Source organism: Thamnophis sirtalis, unplaced genomic scaffold, assembly GCF_051295495.1.
Source record: "Thamnophis sirtalis isolate CommonGarterSnake01/CBP01778 unplaced genomic scaffold, rThaSir2_p1.2 scaffold_5, whole genome shotgun sequence".
Taxonomy (NCBI): Eukaryota; Metazoa; Chordata; class Lepidosauria; order Squamata; family Natricidae; genus Thamnophis; species Thamnophis sirtalis.
The window spans coordinates 28,021,262-28,043,190 of NW_028261385.1; the positions used below are offsets into that span (position 1 = coordinate 28,021,262).

General features: G+C 36.8%; 1 protein-coding gene across 2 annotated transcripts in view; it reads right to left on the reverse strand.

Moving 5' to 3' along the window:
• Nucleotides 1–21,929, reverse strand: part of PLPP1 (phospholipid phosphatase 1) — a 78,079-nt gene that overhangs the window by 6,696 nt on the left and 49,454 nt on the right. For both annotated transcript variants that reach the window (XM_014063115.2, XM_014063107.2), the window contains exon 4: nucleotides 5,904–5,961. In XM_014063115.2, the coding sequence (XP_013918590.2) occupies nucleotides 5,904–5,961 (58 nt within the window). The remainder of the gene's footprint in view (nucleotides 1–5,903; nucleotides 5,962–21,929) is intronic.

Below are 21,929 nucleotides of genomic sequence, written 5' to 3' on the forward strand. Positions count from 1 at the left end.
GCTATTCATAAAAAGGAAGATATGATAAGAGGGACTTTTAAAGCATTGTGGGAAAACCCCCACAAACTATTTTATGACAAAAAGCAGAGTTACTTAGCAAAACATTCACTTAGTTAGCATTGAAGCCTATCAAGATGACAAACATACCATCTTGTGAGGCTATCTGAGATTGCTTTGAGGTCAGGCTCCTCTACTTTGAGTGTCACCGTTCTTGCCCTACTTGGGGCACAGCAGTCAAGGAGGTAGCAAAAGACTGTTTATTGTCTCTTTGGAAGAGGAATTGGGCCATCTTCCTTGAAGGAAGCCATGAGAGGCATCTTTCTCAATGAGCGATTCTTTGACCCTGCTGTTTTGAGAAATAGTAACTTATATCCAACCTCCCATTTCAAGGAAAGATTGTTTAGAAGCTGGTGTGGAACATTATATATGTCTGGGTTTCTTCATTGAGGATGGATGTGAGTATAGAATAAAAAACGGCCAGATATATACAGAGTTTTCTTAAGTATTTTTCCGTACAAGGAAATCCTAGCATAAATAAATCACATACAAAGGCCAAAAAGTCAAATCAGTAACACTGACACATATGCCATATGGTTGTCATAGCTTTATACCAATAATTAGGCAGAATGTATCCACAGAAACAATGAATTTGATATGTTTTAAGTCTGTGGCGGTAGTTGTAAATGGTCATTACACATGTTCCTAGCATGTGTATACAGCTAACACATGTCTGCTAAGTAATAATCATTGCCATATAGAGATTACAGATAAATATCTCCATTTCACTAAGGGCCAGAAAGACATGAACATGACTGTGTCTCTAGCTTATCCCACCCCCCTCACGGTACTTAAAAGCAGTTGGACTCAGTTTTCTTCTTCAAGAAAGCAGCAGTTGGGGGGGGGGTTCTTGCCTTGCAACACACACCCATCCCAAAAAACATGGCTTAAACTCTTCCCCCACAATTTGCTAAAAACACTCTGCATGCAGCCCTCCCAATCTCCGTTTTTAGCCATAACGGCCTCCTGCAGCCCTCTGCCAGTGGTCCCAAGCTCCGTTTTTGCTGGCAGAGGGTTGCAGGAGAACATTGCAGCCAAAAACGGAGCTTGGGAGCCCATTTTTGCTGGCAGAGTGCTCGGCCCTCCATAGGCAACCCTGACATGAGTGAAATTGAGCTGGCCACCCCATGGCCACACCCACCCTGGCCTCCCAAAGTCAAACACAACCCTGATGTGGCCCTCAATGAAATAGAGTTTGACACCTGCCTTAAATCAAGGGACGTTAACTTTTGGACGTTATGTGAATTATATGTCTAATTTTCAAATCCCTGCCAATTGTTAGGACTAAATTTATCTGCTCTGCTGAATAATTTCTTTGGTTTTCATAGGCTAAGAAGAATAGCATTTCCTTAACAGACTCATTGAAAGTTTCCTTTAGGCTCAGTCAAGGACTATTACTGCTGAAGAAGAGCCCAAAAAATGTAAACACTGCAAGTTGAATATGATGCCTAGGGACTGCATCCATGCAGCCTTCCTGACAGTCATATGAAATTAATTGTCACTGCCTTCTTATGGCCTTTTAAAATTATTGTTTTTTAATTTATGTTAGAGGTTTAAAATTCTCAAGCAGTCCACCATCCTAGCTGACAGTGCTTAGCATATGCAGTTGATGAAGTCTGGCTTGTTAGTGTCATCTACTAAGACTATAGCAGTAAAATAGGAACAAAAAGTAACTCAGAGTTCTTGAACTTAAAATATACATAAACCATGTATAACCAGCAAGCGTTTCAGGTAGACTTCGACTTATAACCATTTGTTGAACAACTATTTGAAGATACGACAGCCCTGAAAAAAGTATTTTATGACCTAACACTTTAGTCCATTGCAGCATTCCACTGGTCACATGATCAAAATTTAGGCATTTGGCAACTGACATGCATTTACTACAAATTCAGTGTCCCAAGTAATATGATTGTCATTTGTGCAATGCCGGCAGCAACCCACCCCTGGCCTGTTCCTCCTTATTGCAGAGTCTACTGTCCTAGGATTTCTTGGAAGTCTTCTATTCAAAGACTAAGCAGGTCTCACCATAATTAATTCCTGGGCCCAAGGGCTGAAATGCAGTAACAGACCTCTGCAAAGGTGGCTTTATTTCCTATGGCTGCATCACTATGGCTTCTTAGGAGCCATATGGAAGCAATTTGCCATTGATTTTTCCCAATCTAGCCTGCAACCCTGGGATTTCCTACAGGTCTCACCAAAAGTATTAACCAAGTCCTCTTCTGCTTAGCTTCTTACTCAGATTGAGTCAGCCAGATGCTGCCATCAGCTGAGTAAGAAACATCCAAATAGTACCAATTATGATCAATGTCATATCTATCTGTATAGCTGTCCTGAACTATAATATGATATGGTTGGCGAAAGTTAACTTTTTTAAGACTTAGCCTGTAATCAAAGCCATCTCATTTGATATCATTTAATATCTTGTGCAAATCCAGATTAAGAGAATAATATAAATGCAGCCTGAATATGTTCCGGAAGTGTGGAGGAATTTCTAAAGGAGTGTTTGGGAATGAAGATTGCAGAGGAAAAAGGAAAATATTTACTGACGTGATGCTGGATTTCAAGTTGTGTTGCAAAATAGGTTTGTGTGCATCTTTTTAAGCAGGCCAAAGGCTACCCATTAGAACATAATAGTGCGGGGGGAGGGTGTCAGAAAGGACCAGAAACTTCACTGAGAATAGTAATTACAGTGAGTTGGGGGGTTCAGCAAATGGATTTGAGTAACCAGCAGGTTGAGGGATCTGCCAGATCCAAACATAACCTTGCTCAAAAAGCATGTGGACCTTTTTACAATCTGGAGGATTTTAAAGGGCAGAATTTGAACTGAACACTGTGATGGAGTAAGGAAAATATGAAGTGCCAACAGTTTCTTCAGAACTGCAATCTAGTTGTCAATGTGGCTGGATTGCACAACTGTAGTTTTTGGGTTGGCTTTGGGATTTTGTTTGTGTGCACAGTCAGTCAAACTAACATATGTCAGATTCCTTTGGTCCTCCAGAGGCTGGAGTCTGAAGTGGCTGCTTATGATTAATCCAAGCTGTGAGTAATGCCACATGTGAGGAACCGGAGAGTCACGAGCAGCACAGACTCACAGCTGGAGCTAAGCGTGCAAGCAGCAGGATGAAGCAGCTTGGAAAGAACATTTGAAACAGGTTATCCGATGTCTCCGACTGACAGGAGGGGAAATCCTGCACTATCTAATGGAGCGTACATCTGTATGTTGCAGAGGCAAGACACTTTAATAGGAAAGAGCTTCACAATTGAACCAACACTTGCTTGCCACATACAATAATACCACCAACTCATTCAAGAATTGAGAGTGTTCCTACAGGGAAATTCCTCAGACATTCTCAAGATCCATGCTAACTCATGCTATGCCTAAGGAAAGGAGGGGGAGAGAGTTTTCTCATGAAGTTCAGTATGTCATTAGTGCTTTATAATTGTATTGTCAAGAATACTTTCTGTCTAACATTCTTATTGTAACTTAAGAACATGGAGCTAAGGTAAACCGTGCAGCTTTTATTAAAAAGAAATCGCTTAGTTATCTTGTAACCAAAATTCACTTTCGATTTATTTCATCAGATTTCTTAAATCCCACCTTTATTATAGAAATAAGTCAAGGCAGTGAATACTTTGTGACATGCCAGCCTTGCCCAACAAGGCAAGATTGTTTGGCTATATGCCTTCAAATGTTCAGGACTAGTGGCAGCTTAATCAAAACAAAGAGGCCAGGTTAGGAAATGTTAGTTTGGAGGAATAAAAATGTGAGAACCACTTTCTTCTTCTTTTATAAATTGGTTTTAATCCCTCCAAACAAATGGGCAATTTCTCTAACCTGAAGCAAAAAACAATGTCAAGACAAATACAAATTAGGTTTGCCAGTTACTCTGACCCACTGAAGCGAATGAGAAATTTGTGAATAATAAAGAGGTAGGAATGCTCTTCTCATGGATGAGTGCCTAGATTTAAAAGAATTATTTTCAGCTTAAAATGATTCATTGACTATTTTTTAACATTTGTTTTTTATTGACTTTTGTACTGTTGACTTTCAAGATTTATGATTAGATTTTTTTGTGTTGTTACCTATTTGTTGTATAATGGCCAAAAGACCATCTTGAAATAAATGTTACTGAAAATAAGAATACTGTAGTCTTGCTTCAATTACTTCTCTAAAATATGTTTAGGATACTCTGAATGTGATTTAAAAAGCAGCTCAGCACTCCAAAAAACTATTACAGTTCTCCACTTCCACCCAGAAGTGTTCAAGAGGATGATTAAAACAGTTAAATGGCAGCCATGACAGCTCTATGCAACTGAAGCTCTATCCCTTTTTCGCATTCATATGGAAGTGCATGTAACACATGTTAAAAAGAGGCTGTCCACTCTATTAGATAAAAATCATTGCATGTCATTAATCTTTCTGAAGTTGAATTCACTTTTAAGTTGCAAGACCCTATCAAATATGGAAATGCAGGCATTAATAATACTGTAAGTGTGACTAAAGAAATTCCAATTAGAGTATTGCATAAGAGAAACGAGGGGTGTTTTTTTACTGATAGACTTCAAACGAAAATGATTTCATTTCAATGTGACAAACTGGAAAGTGTGATTTAAAAAAAAAAAACTTTTAAATAGGAGAGAATTTGATTGAATTTTGTCCAGAAGACAAGAGAATTTGGTCGCCATGATGTAAAAAAGATGTTGAGACTCTAAAAAGAATGCCCAAAAGAGCAACAAAGATAATAGCAATAGATGGAAACTAATCAAGGAAAGAAGTAACCTAGAACTAAGGAGAAATTTCCTGACAGAACAATTAATCAGTGGAACAACTTGCTTCCAGAAGTTGTGAATGCTCCAACACTGGAAGTTTTAAGAAGAGATTGGACAACCTTTTGTCTGAAATGGCATAGGATTTCCTACCTGAGCAGGGGTTTGAACTAGAAGACTAGTTCTAGTCCCACTTTAAGCATAAAATCCAGCTGGATGATGACTTTGGGCCAGTCAGCCTTTCTCAGTCAAATTTATCTCACAGAATTTTTGGTATGGGAAAAATAGGAGGAGAAAGGAATATTATATATGTTGTCATTTTGAGTTGTTTATAAAAATCATAAAGGTGGAATATAAATTAAATAACCTTTTTTAACCTTTGTTTTTAAAACTTTCAATTGAATTCTATACTACATGAAAGCTATCTTCTTTCTATGCAATGTAAATGAATAAAAAAAATGGAGCATCCACACATGCTACTTAATTGGGATTCCGACAAATGGCAACTGTGGTTTCACAAATTGTCTTTTAGAGTTGGTTTAATTGTGTTATAATGGTAAGCAAAAAGGGATGTCTTCCACATCAAAAATATCGCAGCTAGGATCTTGTACTGCCTCTAGGGTGAAGAAGTGACTCTCAGCATCGTTTAAAGTACTGCCAGTTGCTCTGCTTTCCACTTTCTTCTTATGCAAGAATTTCCACCTAAGATTCAACTTTAATGGATCTTTAGTTTTGCTGAGTTTGGCTATGTTCCCTTTGCTATTGCTACCTTAACAGTATAATAGTCAAACTATTTTACCAGTTCTATTTTAACCATACAGGGCAGAATGCTAACTACAATTACTCCGCAATCTGATTACTTGTTCATGTGTCCTGAAAACATCCAGTTAATTCAATGGAAGTCTGCTGGTAGGTATTGACCAGCATTCCAAACACACCCATTCCACCCCCATATGACTTTTATTTAATGTGTACCTTGCACAAACAGCCCAAAAGAAATTCTGCTGATGCAGCAAATATTTCTACCTCAAACTTTTTAAATATCATAATCAGCTGCTAAAAATACATATACTTACTGCTAGAAACAGCATGCAATACATGGAGAATGACGAATGTCCAGAATAAAATGACAGTCTGAAAAATAAGAATAAATGCAAATAAGTGAGTGTGCATTTGTTATTTTTTTAGCATACAAAAATCTTTTCCTTTTAAAAAAAGGGAAAAATGTAGAGCAAACATAAGATATTTTTCCACATTTGAGATACAAAATCTGAATTTGGCAAAATACACCGAATAACCTTAGACAACTGACTATTTCTCATGCCTTCCTTACTGAAAAATTGTAAAAAAAAATACTTTGCTGAGTCCGTGAAAGAGAAGTCAGGGATATAAAGAAGATCCAAACAGAAGCAAGAAGAGTAATAACAGTACTTTTGTAGTTTACACACAATTTATAATTTGTATTCAAGATGAGTTTTTTACCCTGAGTTATGTTCACTTGAATTAATAAATTAAAATGTTCATCTATATATTGAACAAGGCTCTAGAATTTTAACATTTCTCTGTTTGATTCTGCACTGCTTTGAAGTTTGGCTTATCTGCCCAAAATATTATGAGAGTATTAATCCACAATATAAATGACTCAGCATTATTAAAACATAACTGTGAACAGCTTGGGAGATATAGGATTGACCAATTTTGGATTTTATAGTGTGGGGTGCTCAGTTGACTTTTGGGGTTCTCACAAGTTTTGATTCCTAGCCTTAATGCAAGGGGTGATCATAACTACGCAGAACTAGACCATATTATCTCCATATATGGATGGAAAAGATGAGAGTGAGAGAAGAGCAAACACTGTGCCTAAACATGTTCATGCCAAGGATTTCAGACTATTACAATTAGTCTTCTATTCTTGGATGCAGCGTTGCCAAAAGACACAGCCAATATAGCCTGACCTTTCAACATCAGAATGCACCATAGTATATTAGCTATACTTTCATGTTTCCAGACACAGATTACCGTCACGATCATGTCTCTCCTAGAGAGCTTCAGAGAAAGTTATTAATGGTACTCTAATTCCAGCTGGAAATACCTGTCCTTTATAGCTTATCAGTTCCCCAGCTGCATTTCTTTTTCTTCTCTCAGTCACTGCCTGCCCATGGTTCTAATATTTTAAACAGAGGCACAATAGAGATACTGCTAAATGTTCCTCTACAAGTCTTTCTTCCAAAGGCAGCCTCAGAGCAGAACATTTTGTTCCCTCCTGCCAGCCATTTATTTTCCAAACTCTTGCAGTGTTTCTGCAGACATCATCTTTCAATCTTTGTCCCTCCAGCCCTAGTTGGTAAATAAGCAAACCACAATGAGAAAGTGCCCCTCTCTGGACACTCTGATCCTTATTTAGTTGTATTTCATCTTCCTCTCTCGCCATGTTGCTAAATTATTTAAATCATCCCAATAACAGATCACACATCAGGTCTCAAAAGCTTTCAGGAAGTTATTGTTTCATAACAAGTGTCCTTTGCATACTCCTGGAAAGGTTTATTTCAACAAGTCAGATAATATAAACCTACAGCATACATTTTATTTTGACTTCTCACTCTTGCCATTAAGGCTAATGTTGACACTTCTTTCCAGAATAAGCTATTTAAAAATATGAAGGAGCTACTAAGCTAAAGATATCTGGCACCAGAGCTCTTTCTAGGTTCATCGAGAGCGAAACTATCTAGAAGAGATGGGATTTTCCCCCCATCACAAAACATACATCCATACATCTCATGGAAAAACACTTCAGGTAGTCCTCAATTTACAACAGTTCACTTAGTGACTGTTCAAATTTACAATAGCACTGAAAAAATTGACTTATGACTATTTTTCAGACTTATGACCTTTGAAGGACCCCCATAGTCATGCGATTTACATTCAGATCCTTGACAACTGGCTCACATTTATGACGGTCACAGTGGGCTATCAATAACCACTTCCTCAATTTGGGGCCCTCTGTGTTTTATTGGACAACAATTTATTCATTTTCAGGCAGCATATCCATCAGGTATGCTGGTTGGGAATTCTGGGAATTGTAATCCCAAACTTTCTGCAGGGCATCAGGTTGGGAATGCTAGGCTTATTGCATCTTTATGTTATGCAGCATGTCCTTTTTGAGGCAATCTATGTTTAGTTCTGCCATATACCAAAATTGCCACAGCTTCTAAAAGTGTGAAGAGATTGATTCTATCCAGCATGTGACTCTTTTAAATAAAATATAAATGCTAAGAGGACCAGATAAGATCGCCAGTTTTCAGAGGTAACACATGCTGTAACAAGTCACTATTCTAGAAAACATCAATATGCCCAGCATATTCAGTGTATAAACTATTAGAACAAACCATATTGCAAAACCCAACCTCATCATTACCAAAACTGGCATTTCAAGATACGATGTGTTAAGAGGAGGGCATGTTTTCAATCTTCTCATAACTGCATTCTTGAAGCCATCTTTTGAATCCACGTTATACTCCTTCATCATTTGCTACAGGTCCAAGAAAAGTAAATATAGCAGATGGTATTTTGCAACAATAGAGTATTTCATAAAGTATTTCATAAAGACAGAAAAACATTCATTGCATCAATTAAATTACACTGACATTAAAACTTAATATTCCAGTACTCAACCGCAATATTTTAGAACAGTTTGACTTCAGCATCTACTCTTCTTGCAGATGTCCAAGAGGATTTCCTATTTCCTGACAGCATATAGAACAACGTATTTGCTAGTAAAATAACTTTTTAGCAAATACTTGAACCCAATATTTCCCTTGAAGTACGAATTTTCCTCAATTGCACTAAGCTTTTTGGAGATGACTTCCAGGGCACTGGTGAACTGCAAAAAACATTTCTCAATAATTTTCTGAACCTAATTACAATCACATCCCCCACCCCAACAGTAAGAATAACTCATATCTCACCCAAAAGATTTATAATTAAGTGCATGCTTTGCATGCACTTTAGCGGAGAATCCATGGAAACTTCACAATCATTGTACTGTTTCATTGTTCACTGATGTTCATTTTGGTCTTTGACTTTTAGGGAGAGGCGTACATTAAGACTAGTCTAAAGGGAGGCATGATGGCAAAAGGTTTAGGAGTCAAAAGATGTTAATGCTCTCTCCAAGCCCTTTCAGATTTGCATCTGCACTCCAGAATTGGAGGTGATAGGAGGAGAAGGGAAAGAGGGCAGCTCTTTTATCTTTTAGAAGCCTCTTCAAGGGCCGGGCAGCCTGAATAACCAGCTGCATTTTTCCTGCTATACGCAACAAAGTTTAAAAAACTGGATTCCATTTGCGCCATTTCCAACTGCTCCAGGAAGGCTGAAGCAAAACATTGCTTCAGCAGGAATTGTTTTCTATACACCAAGCCTTTTTAAGTTGCAGGCCAGTCCTTTATTAAACTGAAACTTCTGCAAAATACTAGCAGCTACACATCCATTTGTCTTCCTTGTCAAAACCAACACACATGTATCCAGCTAAAGCACTGACAGAGCTATCTCTGGAGATGCTTTTTGACACATGCTTCTGCTAAAGGTCACGCGATGGATGAGTACTGCAAAGTCCATTTTTATGCCTGATTGCCAAGTGCCATCTCAGTTATGCCAAATGCACAGAAGTCAAATCAATTAATCAACCCCTGCTATGGAGAGTCTTTGGCTCTTGGTTATGTAGCTGAGAATATGAGGGCCTGCTTTCTGTTCATCCCTGAAAAGAGAGTTAATTTTAAAACTTCTGAATATCTAATTTCAGGGTTTTAGACAAGTGAAACTATACCTCTGCCCTGGGATTTGAAATGGTTTCCACAATACAAATTGTATTACCTCAGTTAGAAAGCCCTTGATACAGTTTGTTTGATGAGAAAGACAGAATCTGCTTTGATTGTAGGCAATGAAACTATATCCTACCCAATCTGTGCATACTCCACCTGTGGTATATCAATATGTAACTCTCTCCAAAATTCCCATGTGCACAATACACCCGTAAATCAGGTCCATAAAATCTGACAGAAGCCTTTTCACACGTTCAAAAAGTAGTTGAGTCCCTTGTACATGAAAGAGCTTCTGAAATCCAAGTTCATATAGACCAAGAATTTCCATATTATCTTGCATGATCAATTATAACCATGTATGAGCAAGAAAACTGGTTTCTGTCATGACTACAAGCTCAACCATCTGCAAACTCAAGATGGCGGCTTGCATTAAATAAACTGTAAAGAGATAGTTTTACTTTACTTATCAGGTTGTTCAACACATTTAATTCTAAGTTCCGCATATTCTACATATGCATGGCCCTAGTACTGACTGTACTTCTTAAGAGTGTATGGAACAAGTGACTATCATCCACAGCTATACATTCATTTCCTTTGGAATTTAATAATCAAAGCTGGTCATTTATCTCGAGAGCTACAAGTTTCACCTAGTACACTTCATAGATTAAGGGCTGATCTATGTAACTAAGATGTACTAGCACAAATACAGAAGCATTAATCTTCCCTGAGGGGCAAAAACACCTGATGTCCTCTACCAAACTCCATCTCAAGTCAGTGCTGTGGCCAAAATGGAGAACTGGTTGAGTCCCAGAAAATAATTTAACCTGGATTTATTTCTAATCATCTTACACATATAAAGGTTCAACACTGTGTAGGGCTTCATTGTGGGGACATCATTAACACAAGGGTCCCAATTTTTAGCTGGCAAATGCATTGTAAATTGACATCATGGCCACTTTACTTCAGTCTTTGTTCCTAGCAAGCACTTACAGAAGCATCCTTGGGAATAAAAGTTATGCATGAAGCTTTAAGATGTACAAGATTCCTATTTTTTCTTAACTAAAAAATCTAAAACAAACAAAATAAGATGTATGGTGGAGTTTTGCAGACCAGAAGAGAATGACTACCGAGGGTTGGAGGCAAAATATTATTACTTCGTTTTTTAAATGTCTTTGTTTTATTAGACTGTTTCAGGTAAATTAAAATATTTTTAAGCTACTAAGTCATGCATTATTAAAAGGAGCTCAATAGGGTTCATTAAAATAAGGACTTGTTCCCTTTAATTATACCTTTGATACATTTGGGGAAATAAGTCAGGTAAGGTAGGTTTAAAATGTTTTCAGAAAGATGGATTTAAATGTTACTTTAATATCAATATTGACATATTCAAAGAAAGGCTCCGCTTCCAGTTTAAAGAGCATTAAAAACCTGAATATAAATAAGGATACGGTTACACTGAAAGACATGACTAATCTTCAAAAAATATCCTCTACATAAGATTTATTTATTTCTGTTTATATGGCTGTCATTTCAGCAGGATTCTGGCAGCAAACAGAAGTTGAAAACTTTATATACATACATACATACATACATACATACATACATACATACATACATACATACATACATATATATATATATATATATATATATATATATATTTATATATATATATACTTCATCTATGTAGTTGCAAATGCATGTTTGTACAAATAGGCAATTATTCTAGAAACGATTTATTCTGCCTTTAGTTAAATAACTAAAGCAAATGATGTCATCCAAAACGAATATGAAATAAACTGCTACAGTTGCCCACAAACTATACGTAGTGTGCCAACACTATGAAAACTGGGAATCAATTATACCTGAAGGGTATATTTTTCTCAGGTTTTAATCAGTGAGAACAATTAACCAGTGGAATGGCTTGCCTTCACATCTTGTGGGTGCTCCATCACTGGAGGCTTTTAAGAAGAGATTGTACTGTACAACCATTTATTTGAAATGGCAGGGCCTCCTGCTCAAGCAGAGGGTTGGACTTGAAGACCTCCAAGGTCCCTTCCAACTCTGTTATTCTATGTTCCTTTAATATCATGAATAGTATAATGGGATCTTTACAATAATAAATTTCTTAACCGTTAAGATCCTGTAAGGTTTTTGCTTTTGTTTAAAAGGCTAAAACGGTAAAGATAATCTTCGACTTATGACCACAATGGAGCATGGAATTTCAGTTCTATGTCATTGTGATCGTAAATCAAGGCAACAAGTAAGCTAACATGATTTTACAATCCTTACAACAGAAACCAACAAAAACTGTTACAAATCATGGTCATGCTGCAACGGGTTGTAAATCATTTTGCTTGTAAACGCAATTTTGTTTAGGAGGAACTGAAACTTCTCTTGCCATGCAGAGATGTTGACTCCCAGTTTTACTGGGTACACCCTGCATTAAGACACAATGCTCCAGAGCTGAAACTTGGTCACAACACTAGAATCTGCACCAGAGTGGAACAGGGGTCAGCAGGCAATCAGGCAATGCAAAAGGACTGAACTGGATGGAAGGACAATGAATCGCCTGCATTTTATCATGCATACATCTCAAGACTTCACTGACTTGTGACTATGAAAATTACAGTTCTGGAGTTATTACTGTGCATGAAATTAAAGAGAAGCAGCTAATTTTTAAAACCATCTCCTTTCCTCTCTCACGTTGCTGTTATGTCTGTGAATAGATCCTAGGATCTCTTCTTTTGCCAATTTTACACTTAAGCCACAATTGTCCTAACCCTCCTTTCATATGAAGTGCTTTTTCCTCTTACTTAAAGTCCCTGCATTCATCTAAGAAAAACATTTCTTTCCTTTTGTCTTCTCCCAATGTTACATTTTTCTGAATTTACACTTCTCCTTCCAAGATTTGTTAGATACAAATCTTTATAGCTTTCCAACATGAAAAGAAAGCTAACTTAAAGGACTGTCCCCTATTCCCCTATGTTTAACATCTCTTTCGATGATAAAACTATTTCAGCAAATTGGGTTTCAACTTCTGTTTTATATCACCAATAAGCAAACAAAAACAGAAAATATTTCCTAAGAGGTGTTAAGCTATAAAGTGGACTGAAATGGCAAAAGGTGAGTGCAAGAGCTGAGGCAATTCCATGTTCCAAATGATTTATGCACTGCTCTGTGGAAAAAGTGATAAAATAAATCAAATCACACAGCGTTTTCTGTGATGTGGCAAGCTTGGCAGTACAAATTCTGAAATTGTGAGCCAAAAGAGAAATGATTTCTGCTAAAAAAACATCCCTCTGACCGCTGCTGAAGCCAACACAGAAAAAAAATCTAAAAAATAAAGTAGAAAAATTCTTACAAAATGAATATTCTTAGAGCGAGTTGTTATTCTTTTTCTTTCTTGATTTGAAGGAATCTTTTAAATATTGTATTCTGTATGAAAATGTTAATTGATGGACATAGTTGGCTCTAAAGAGTTATATTTGAATTGAAAGAGAGGCAGTAGCAGATAATAAAACTATCTATCTTGAATGTGGTAAAAGGTCTTGGGTCCAATTGCAATAGTTTGAAACAGAGACGTTGCTGGACTGGATAGCTAATATAGAGCTCAAGGCACAAGTGATCTGATATGGAAAATATGAAGTTATCTACCTTTTTTTTCATACACACATCTTTTTAAGCTGCACATGAAAACTAGATCTACTTTTATTAAACTGGCTATAATAACAGAAAGTTGCAAGTTTGATTGAGCTGTACTACTACTTATATTCTTATATTCCAATGAATCAGGGGAGCTACTTCTGAACATAATCTCATTTCTCAGAGTGTAAAACATGTTTTAGCGTCCGTTGTTTAGAGAACAATTCTTGCATATTTCCATCAGGTTTAGTCTTTATGCTAACCCAGCACTAGTACAGTGATAGTGTTAAACTACCCTAAACTACTCTATTCTAGTGCACCGTAGAATGCTGCCCCCTATAAATAAAGCACCACACTGACACAAGATGAAATACTGCAGTGGTGATTGTGATGGCTAATTTCTGAGCTTTCCTTCGGTCTAATACAAACTCTGTAGTTCCCACTGCCTATAGATACCCAACAGAATAGAGGGAATGGTGCAAATTAATCTCTATTTACAGTGTACTATTAAAAGTAAAGGTAAAGGTTCCTCTTGCACATATGTGCTAGTCGTTCCCACTCTAGGGGGCAGTGCTCATCTCCATTTCGAAGCCAAAGAACCAGCACTGTCCAAAGACATCTCCATGGTCATGTGGCCGGCATGACTAAACACCAAAGGCACACAGAACGCTGTTACCTTCCCACCAAAGGTGGTCCCTATTTTTCTACTTGCATTTTTACATGCTTTCAAACTGCTAGGTTGGCAGAAGCTTGGACAAGTAACAGGAGGTCACTCCATTACGCGGCATTAGGGATTCGAACCGCTGAACTGCCAACCTTTTTGATCGACAAGCCACTGAGCCACTGCATCCCTCAGTATACAGTTACTGGTATATAAATCCTATGCAATATCAATCCAGTTTCAGATGATGCTGTGTACAGCTTTTTTGCCCAATACAGATTCCTAAAGATTGGGGAAGTCCTGCTGGGTGCAGCTTTACTCTAGGAACATTTGCATTATTGTATAATACTTTTCTGCCTAAACACCTTTTCCTAACACTTCGCTTGGAGCCACCAGACCAAAGCATTTATCCCTCTCTTATAACAAGGTACAACAGGGCAGAGTTTGCATTTCTGCTGACAAAATCCACAGCAACTCCAAGGTGCAAAAGACAAGTATGATACCAAGTAGAAAGTTCCATCCTTTCCTTCCCAAAGGAGCAGCAGAGACAAAGGTTGCTGTCTTCTGCTTGCAATATCGCAATTACAGTAATTCATGAATAGACTGGAATCTTGCGGTAGAGACAGCTGGGTAAAACAGCAAAAAGACTACGGCTGCCCTGCCAAAGCAGTGGAATTGCTCAGCCTTTGTAAGAAGTTTGGAATTCTCAAATAACTCTAGCTTTCCCAGACAGCACCAGGAAATTGAATTTTGGATGTAAAATTGCCTTGCTTCATGGATAACCAACTTCTGCCCAAGTTACAGCAACACCTGTCAACAACTGTCATGGAATTTAATAATAGACAAACTATAACAGCATTATAAACACATTATTTTTGGGGGAGCAGGGCAAAAATCAGTACTTAAGCCAGCATTGTGCTTCTCTATCTTATTCACATACATTTTTTTTAGAATTGCTGAGTCTAATCAAGTAAAATCAAGAGAACACCATCAAGCCAAGATCTACTATCTTGCTTTCTTTTTCCACTGCATTTGATCATGCAGTTACTACTATTGAGCCAGCTACCATCTATTCTATATCTGCCCATTTGGTTTTTCTTTCTTAAATGTAGAGCCTTACTTTTCTCACTATTGAATTTCATTTTCTTAGATAGGGCCTTTCTTCTGGAGTGTTAGCTATTCCTGCCAGCTTGGCGTTGTCTCAAAATTTGATGAGTTCCCCTTCTATTCCTTTGTCGAAATCTCTGATGAAGATATTGAAGAATAGACTCTTGGGATACCTCACTACGTACTTCCCTCCATGTAGATGCAGTTCCATAAAGGACTACACATTGAGTGCAGTTGGTCAGCCAGTCATTTGAAACATGACTCTTCAAACTGTACATACCAGATCACTGATTACCACAAGGTAAGAGTATTTTTATAGAAGCCACAGGCAAATTAATGTGATACCAGTAGTTATAAGAGTTCATTTAGTGACAGTTCAAAGTTACAATGGCACTGAAAAAGTGACTTATGACCTTTTTCACATTTACGGCCATTGCAGCATTCCCATGGTCATGTGATCAAAATTCAGATGCTTGGCAACTGACTCATATTTATAACAGTTGCAGTGACCCACGGTCATGTGATAATCTTTTGCCACCTTCTGACAATCAAAGTCAATGGAGAAGCTAGATTCACTAAGCAACCATGTTACTAACTTAACAACTGCAGTGATTCACTTAGCAACTGTGGCAAAAAAGGCTGTAAAATAGGGCAAAATTCACTTAACTAATGCTGTGGTTAGCAACAGAAATTTGGAGCTCAACTGAGGTCATAAATTGAGGATTAACTATATTAGTAGCACATTTTGATTGGTAATTGCAGTTTTTAAAAAGTTATTGATTGATTAAGAATCTGATGCTTTAATTTGAACATGTTCCTTCAACATCAAGCAAGGAATTTTTTTCCTCATGCAATGTGGATTGTCCTTCTTTGCCAGCTGCCTTCCAAATCTTTTCTGGATGATTCCTCAATTCTCTAGAGAAGTGTTTCTTAAACTTTTTTCTCCAAGGACTCCTTCCCACTTAAAAAAATTATAGAGAACTTCAAAAGAGCTTTTGTTTGTGTCTGTTATATTTATCCATATTTGCCATATTAAAAATTAAAGTTGATACATTTGGCCCCATTCCTGCTCATTGTAATTGGTTGATGGGATTTTAATATTGTATTATTTTTCAACAAGCAAATCATTTTGATATTGTAGGTGCCTGAGAGGGTCTTGGGGGAATTCTCAGGGTCCTAGGAGCATATTTTAAAGAAGCACTGTCCTAGTTTTAGAAGGTGGATGCGGAGGACAATCTTGAAATGTCACTCGTTCATTCAATCCATGTATTTGAATATTGTGGTTTTGATCTTATTCTGCCCTTTTATCAAAAGAGACAGGTTCTCAGAAGTATGAGATTACACAATTTTAAATAGTTTTTTCAGATTTTTCAGTCTGATAGTTGTCCTTTTAAACAATAGAATTTTTGTTACAATATCCCCTAAGGCCATCCTGTAGATATTTAGATTTTTAAAAGCCTGTGGATTTCAACTCATCACTATTTTATCTGGTATTTTACTGATAGAATTAAAGGCAGTGCAGCTTAATTTTGAAAGAGAAATTGTTTGCAATTTTTGATGGAGAAAAAAAAATGACTGTGAAGTTTTGGTAGAGTAAAAGTAAGTCAATAATGCTCCTTCAATACTGATAGAGAATAATTGTGTTTTAATCATCTTTCTCTGCATTCACCTCAGGACTTTAGACAGTCACTTTTCCCAAGATTGCAAGGCTGTAGCTGCCATGTGATCCTGAGACACAGTTGTTTTAAAGAGTTACAGGAAGGTGCTGTGTTTATGCTTGCTCCAAATGTATTTTGAAATCAAACTGACAGCACTACAGAGTCCAACAATCCAAAATATTCTGAAATTTCTCAGTTGCAGGACTTATGGATCCGGTATTAGTGAGATTCGCTCAATGGACCAATAGTCAGTCATTGGATACAACAGCCAGCCATGTTTAAGCCAAGTATGTAAAAAAGTCTTGAAAACAGTCTTCCATAGTCTGATTCCTCTAGAAGTCTTGGACTATAATTCCCAAAACTCCCAATTTGATTACCAAAGCACTGAAGGTGAGGAGGACTTTTTCTCTTCATTATAATAAAATAACTTCAGAAAAAACAAAGTATCAACAATTATAGGTGCGGCAATTCAAACATTAATTTATGTTTCTTTAAATAACATAGTTTTATGCTTACTATCAAAGCCAGAATGCATGCACACCCAGAAAACTTTACTGTAAATAACATAATTTCAAAATAACTTACATTTTGTTCTCTGCTACTGTTGTTGTTCTTTTCACTTAAAAATACCATGTATCCTTCCTTAGACCGAACAAAGGCCATTTAAAATTAGATGTGCTTATTTATATATAGTTCTCAGAACTGCTCTTTCATTAAAGCAGAATTTTAAGCTCATTGTAGTAAGGCAATCCATATTAGCGTATACTTTAAAGACACAAACAAACAAACAAAGTCCCAGCCCAAATGGACACATTTACTTAAAGATATATAAAAAAATTTTTTAAAGAGGGGGAGGCACTAACCTTGGCAATTTGCTGCATTTGTGAAGTTACTGACGACAGCAGGGAAAAAGCAAATAATATCTGGGGTCTATAATGTTTTTCCTTTTCTGCATGGAAATCGTATCTTTGATCTCCATTTGGTCTGTAGCTTCTATTAGTCCCTATAAACCTCAACCAGCATGACCAATGCCAGGTTATATCATTTGTAATCTTAGACACCTGGAGAATGCCAAGCCACCTCTTCCCATGATATCAAGCATGATCACCTTATCATATGTGCTAATAAAAGAGGCTACAGCCCGAACACCCTTTTACCAGGCAAACCAGGGTCTCCCATTTTATGTCCTGTCCGCTTTATTTTCAATGACGTTAATTTTGCTAGGCACTTCCAGATGAGAACATTTGTAATGAAACATCTAAGGTGCAGCAGTCCCTAGATTCAATTCAGCTGTATGTATGGCAGAAATCCTTCTGAATGCAAACCAATTTACTAGTTCATAGGAGAGAGACAAACAAGAATACAAAGACTCCAAGTAGCACCGAAGGTTCAAAACCAGGTAATAACCGAAGTACAGTATATCAAACTTTAATTTTATGGCTCTTTTGGTCTGAGCCCAGTGGGCAAGTATTCCAGTTTCTGATGTGTTCCCTGAAATTACCTGGCTGACAATTCCTTACTTCTGGCAATCTCTAGATGCCTTGGTTTACAGTCCTCAACATTTCCAAGCTGTCCAGGCATATGATTGAGGGAGGCTCCTTTTCCTTCATGAAAACTTTGTTACAGTTTAGACAATACGGTAATCTTTAGATTACAGTAGAAAAATTATTCTAGAGTATCTTTAAATGCAACTTAGATTTAAGATCTAAAAGAATATCTGATTATATATTTTATTTACAGAAACAAGATAAAGCATACAGTAATCTTACATGTATGTATGTGTGTATACACACATATATATATTTGTATATGAAAGTATACATATACCTCCAGATATCTTACGAAACCAAATAGTCAAGACAATAATGAATGCAGTTATCAATGTTTTAATGAGAATCCTATTCTGTTTGCCTGAACATCAGAAGTTTAAAAGGGCAGATTGCCGGCACCAGCCTTAGATATTCCAACACCTGTTTTAAAAAGCTGAGGTCTCATTTGCAAAATGCTTCCTGCTTTAAAGGGTTTTTTCAGCAAGACAGAATTGATGAATTCTTAGTCATAGTAGGCCATCAGAAGGGATAATGACTAAAACCAACAAAACCAGGGTATTTTGCCAGTTTTACTCTTGTCAAGCATGCCATATGTTCATGCTACAATGAACAAATACTGAACTTCAAAGAAATAAGCCAGGATATTTCTTTCTTCTGTATTCAGTAGTTAAATGCAGAATTATGATTTTATGAATATCACAGCACCTAGTAGTTAACATAGAAGAGAAAGCTCAGCCACAAGCAAAGAATCATTTTTCCCATTCTTTTGCAAAAGCAACACGCTCTATAATAAGTTTTAGGAACTACCACAATCTTGAAAGGCATCATGTTATATCCATTTTGTATTGTAAAATACTGCTTGATAGCACATTTTATATTACACAATGGATATAGAATGACATCTCTATAATATTTTATTTATTACGGGGAGAATATCTAAAGCATGCTGGCTGGTTAATTCTCAGAGTTGAAGTCCACAACTTTTAAAGTTGTCAGGTGTGAAAGAACATTGATCTAAAGCATCTTTGTGGACGTTATCTAGACTGGATGCATGACTAACACCAATGGATTTCTGTAGATTTCATTAACAGCAGGATTATTTTATGAATTAACACCCTTTGTTAATTTCTTGTTTTCTTCCTTAAGTCCTCAAGTTATCTCAGACTGTACTGCAATAATTAGTTGCTTAATTAGAATAATATCAAAACAATGCATGCTGTACACACAACCAATGGACAACTCTCCTTTGAATGTTTCTCATCTTTCCAGTTTTTGAACCTGTTTTAAAGATAATATAATCAACTGGATTTCTGCGTTGCAGCTTAGTCCCATCTCCTGTATTGCCAGGAGCCACTTTTCATATTAGTCACACACACAGTGCATAGAAGGTCACATCACTACAATATTGAGGTAGTTGCTTTAACCACTTTCTGAAAGACCCTGGGATGCATTTTGTAAAAATATGTAAAACATTTACATTTTAAAAATCAATTACAGAATTTGCAGTCAACTTTTTAAAGTGCTCATTTAAAATCAATCATATGGCCATATGCAGCCGCTTTACATTGAATAAAATCTAGTCCATAATTGTCTATGGAAACTAGCAGGTATTCAGTAAATTACAAAAAAAAGATACCTTATGTCAGTTACTAGCTGACTTTTATAGCCACATTGGAAATGTTTATTAAAGAATTGGATGTCCATCACAAAATCAATAAATATGTGGAGATACCAGGAAATGGAACAGAGAAATTCAGAATGCAAAGCATTATGTTCTCAGGCACCATTTGCTTTCAAATCCTCACAATTGGTTCTGTCTTATTATACAAATATTCATTTGATTTGCATTAACATTTGAGGTTAAAAATATATTATTTTCCAGGGGGCACCATCATGCTACCTAATCTGAATGATGAAATGTCTCCAGCAAACAGCAAAACTCAAAAAGCTCCAAGGACTCTGTAGTTCAACTCTGAGCTACAGATACTCTCATATATTGGAATATTATTTTCCTTTCATTATTACAGACCTATGCATGACATTCTTCTCTGAATCTTCACCCAGGAGAAAAAGAAAGTAAAAATCTTCCCATGACTAGCAGAATGGTCAAGATGCATGACAGTTAAATAAGATTGGAATGCTATTCAGTTCCAAAGAAATGTAAGCCATGTATTATGTAGATTAAGGCTTTCACTTGCAGCTAATTTTTTAGGAGAAAATACATATGTAAATAAATACATAAGACAGATACAGCAAAATATATGAGTATTTAAAAAAAACCTATTCAATTCAGATCAATCCACAATATCAATAAAAGGATCTTAAAAAGAATGAGCCACGGTGGTGCAGTGGTTAGAGTGCAGTACTGCAGGCTACTTCTGCTGCTCACCGGCTGCCAGCAGTTTGGCAGATCGAATCTCACCAGGCTCAAAGTTGACTCAGCCGTCCATCCTTCCAAAGTTGGTAAAATGAGGACCCAGATTGTTGAGGGCAATATGCTGACTCTGTAAACCGCTTAGCCTTTAGAGAGGGCTGTAAAGCACTATGAACCAGTATATAAGTCTTAATTTACATCTAAACCCATCTTTCTCAAAATGGCTGTTCTCTTTTGATTCTCCAACCTTCTTCTAAGATAAGGCTCCATTTTTAACCTTGTAGGTTCAGTCTGGGGAGTCAGTTTGATATAGAGTTTAAATCAGGCTAGAAAATGTGAGACTCCGGATTCTAGTCCTGCCGTAGAGAAAAAGCAGTTGGCTGATTTTGGGCCATTCTCTTTCAGCCTTAGGAAGGAGGCAGTGGCAAACCTATTCTGCAATCTTACCAAGAAAAGTTCAGGGATTTCTTTTTATTTTCTTTTTAAAAACTATGATGGAGAAAAGGACCTTCTGTAATGGCAAAAGATCTTCTCTGTTTTGTTGCTTACTCAGTTAGTTTCGAGTTCAGCACTAAACCACTACATCAAACTGGTTCTCTTTCTTATATGAACTCATGACCTGTATTAAGAGAAGCTTCTGGTTAAAGCTTCTGGCTGTTGTGTATTTTTTCAGTTAAAAAATGAGCTTTGGAAGACTCATAGTCACTTGTATGCTGAAAAAGGTCCAAATACCCTCAGCCTCCAAATTTTAAAATGCTCTTAGCCTTATTATTATTTAATTCAGAAGGGTTAGAAATTTGTCTCCAAAACTGGGCGGATATCCCAGATCTAAACATCCATCATGGGAGGAATTATTTCTTGGGAAAATGGATGTTGTTTCTGGCTCTTAGTCAATTTACACCGTGCAAGAGAAGCCCTCAAAAGAGGCCGTCACTTTTTTGCTTTGTTGCCTCCCAAATCACTTACTTAAATAAAGTGAAAATGAAAATATCTTTTCATCTCCAAAAGAAGCTCCAATGACCCACAGCACATTTTTAATAAAATTATTCCTGAATTTTACTTCTTTTTTGGAATAAAGAACATGACCTATCATTTTCTTTTTAATGTAATGAAGAGAGAAGCAGATTTCTTAATCAGAATAACTAGGAAGTTAAGATTTAATGTTTTCTAGTTCATACAGAAAACTTGATTTGACTCAGTGTGAACAATTTGAATTTTCTGGAAAGTAAAAATAAACAAGGAAGAAAGAACAAGCTGCTGGGTTTTTCTGAATGTGAGGAGAAAAAGAGAAAA